Source organism: Dipodomys ordii, unplaced genomic scaffold, assembly GCF_000151885.1.
Source record: "Dipodomys ordii isolate 6190 unplaced genomic scaffold, Dord_2.0 Scaffold211, whole genome shotgun sequence".
In the NCBI taxonomy this organism is placed as follows: Eukaryota; Metazoa; Chordata; class Mammalia; order Rodentia; family Heteromyidae; genus Dipodomys; species Dipodomys ordii.
This window is the reverse complement of record NW_012267427.1, coordinates 411,667-414,620: the sequence shown is the minus strand read 5'-3', so window position 1 is coordinate 414,620 and position 2,954 is coordinate 411,667. Positions and strand designations below refer to the sequence as shown.

Here is a 2,954-nt window from a genome sequence, read left to right as displayed (position 1 = left end):
GTGGCCCGCCCTCCGTGCGCCTGTCCTCCCTCTCAGGGGCTCTGGGCCCTCGAGGAGCTCCCAGGCTCTGCTCATGTCCTCCTGGCGGGTTCTGTCCTCAGTCCCACTTTAGCGTGGCCCTGGAGAGCCAGATGTGCTGGCCCCATGGTGCAGATGAGGAGCCTGAGACCCGTGTCAGGTGGCCTGCGTGGGTGGAGGCCCACACACGCGCCACCCAGACCCCCGTGCTCCGCCTGCCTGCTGCCCCAGCAGTGACCGAGGCAGCCTGGGCAGGGCCGCACCACGGCCGCATCCGCTCGGCTTTGCTTACTCCGCGTCCACCGAGCTGGGAACTGGCCTCCCTCTCACGGCAGAGGGGCTGGGGTGGCCGGGGAGGCGGGGCTGGCACTGGCCCTAGCCGCCCCTGCTCGAGGGAGAGCAGGCCTGGGCTCTGGCTGGTGTAGAGGCTGCTCCAGCCTCCAGCCTGCCTGGCCAAGGTTCAAGTGACACGGGCCCAGATTCTGGCACTTTCTTTCTTTGAGGGGAGCAGTCCTGGGGTTTGAACTCAGGGCTGGGATGCTGTCCCTGAGCTTTGTCACTCAGGCTAGCACGCCACCACTTGAGCTATTATTTCTACCCCTGGCCCTTTGATGGTAAATTGGAGAAACGAGTCTTGCAGACTTTGCTGCCCAGGTTGGTTTTGACCTCAGTCTCCTGAGCAGCTGGGGTTCCAGGCATGGGCCACGCAGCACTGTCTGTGGCTGCAGGTTGGTTCTGACCTGCAGTCGTCTCCTGAGCAGCCGGGGTTCCAGGCAGGAGCCACGCAGCACTGTCTGTGGCTGCAGGTTGGTTTTGACCTGCAGTCGTCTCCTGAGCAGCCGGGGTTCCAGGCATGGGCCACGCAGCACTGTCTGTGGCTGCAGGTTGGTTTTGACCTGCAGTCGTCTCCTGAGCAGCCGGGGTTCCAGGCATGGGCCACGCAGCACTGTCTGTGGCTGCAGGAGGCCCTTTGGCCCTCCTCGGCCTCAGTTTCCCTTGCTTTGCTGATGGAGACCAGTGCCATGGAGGAGTCTCCACGACCCGCAGCCCTGGCTTCTTTCCCTTCACCTGACAGACCCTCCCAGGAGCTTCCCGGCCCCTGCGCACCTCCGTGGTGACGGCGGCTGTGGGCAGAGGCCCTCCTGGGGCCTGTGTGTTCTGAGCAGGACTAGGACTGAGGGCCTCTGATGAGAGGCTGGACGGCCCTTGATCGCCCGCTGCTGCTCGGGGACTCCAACCTTGGGTGGATTAAAGGTTATGAGGGGCAGCAGGTGGTCTGGTGTCCAGGCTCACATGGATAAACCTTGTCCTTGCAGTTACACAACGTTACCCTGGCATTGGAGCTGCTGAGGGACCAAGGCCTGCTGGGCTACCCCGTCAGCCCTGAGGGTGAGGAGCAGGGGGGGGGGCGGGGGGGGCCGGCGTTGGCAGAGGCAGGTGGAGGAGGAGGAGGAGGAATCCTCCTGTGGTGTCAGGTCTCCTCTCGGGGGGCGCTGCGGCTGCCCCCGCGTGGGGGGCAGGGGCTGTCCTGGGGACAGAGGTCCCGACCAGTCAGACCAGGAGAAAGAGTTGCAGTGGTGTAGGGGGAGGGTCAGAGGGGCCTGGGGGGCCAGGAAGCTCTCACCCTGGACTGTGGCCCGGGGGTCACCCTTGCTGACTGGGCTCTGTCCTGTCCCCCGGCCCTCAGACATTGTAAACAAGGACACGAAGAGCGTTTTGCGGGTGCTCCACAGCCTATTCTCCAAGCACAAGCTGAAAGCAGATGTGGATAGGGTGCCCGGTGGAACTCCAAATTGACATCACTGATCCCCCACCCCAAGCCGCGTCTCAGGATCTGCTCTCCGGGCCCTGTGTCCCCCATCTCCCTCCCAGCCCGGCCGTGTCCCGCGCAGTGAGGGCCGTTGAACCAGGATGGGTAGATCTGCTTTGAGCCAACTCGCTGTGCTGAGCTTATTTGAACAAGCATGCTTCTGGGAGCCAGCTGCGGGGCTGAGAGTGTCCAGGGCAGGCGGCCCTGGCCCTCCGCAGCTCTGTGGTCTGGGCTGCCCTCTCCCCACTCCCTGCAGTCCAGACAAAGCACCGCCCTAGGGTCCCAGACGCTCAGGCCGGCTGAGGGCCTGGCCCTGGCCTCCGCAGATGCTCAGGGTCCACCTGCCTCCGGTGCGGGTCATGGGCTCAGGATGGCCGTGAGAGCCAGCCCCGCCCCCGGGAGAAGCAAATTCTGGTTCCTGCCAAAGCACCCGCGGCCCTGGCCGACCCCCACAGCTGGGCTGGGGAGTTCTGCCCCCAAATCACGCCAAAGAAATCTCTGTGGTTGACAACGAGTGCGTGCAGGTTCATCCGCAGCCCGTCTCCCGGGAGGGACCGTGGGGCTCAGCTACTGCCGGGCTCGGTGGCTGGAGCAGGAAACTGGGACACCAGGCCTGGCTTCCTGAGCCTGCGCAGCTGCCGTGGGGAAGCGGGCCTGGACGAGGCGCGGGGTTGAGGCTGGCGGGGGCTGGGAGCCGCCCTGGTGCCAGGCCGCCTCCGCCAGGCCGGCTGCCGGGCCTGGCATGGAGAGGTGAAGGCGTCGAGGGTGGACCCCCTCGCGGCCTGGCCTCCGCCCTGCCCTGGGACAGGACTTGGGGAGCGGCCGCCCCACGGCCTGGGCTCCTCCTCCACGCCCTCCCGCTGCCTTGGGCCAGTCCTCCCAGTCCGGTGTGAGCCCACCGACACCCGACACCCGCCGCACTGGAGCCGCCGCGGCCTCTGCTCCCCCTCCACCAAGACATCCAGCGCCCCCTCCTCACAGCAGGGCATGCTGGGACGTCCCCCCTCACAGCAGGGCATGCTGGGACGCCCCCCCTCCTCACAGCAGGGCATGCTGGGACGTCCCCCTCCTCACAGCAGGGCATGCTGGGACGTCCCCCCTCCTCACAGCAGGGCATGCTGGGACG

At 66.5% G+C, this 2,954-nt stretch overlaps 1 protein-coding gene across 1 annotated transcript in view; it reads left to right on the top strand.

Moving 5' to 3' along the window:
- The window catches only part of Parvg (parvin, gamma), a 32,663-nt gene extending 30,321 nt beyond the window's left edge, over window positions 1-2,342 (top strand). Inside the window, exons 11-12 of the mRNA XM_013035428.1 lie at window positions 1,335-1,407; window positions 1,706-2,342. Of these exons, the coding sequence (XP_012890882.1) occupies window positions 1,335-1,407; window positions 1,706-1,815 (183 nt within the window). The 3' untranslated portion in view covers window positions 1,816-2,342. The remainder of the gene's footprint in view (window positions 1-1,334; window positions 1,408-1,705) is intronic.
- The last annotated feature ends 612 nt before the right edge of the window (window positions 2,343-2,954 follow it).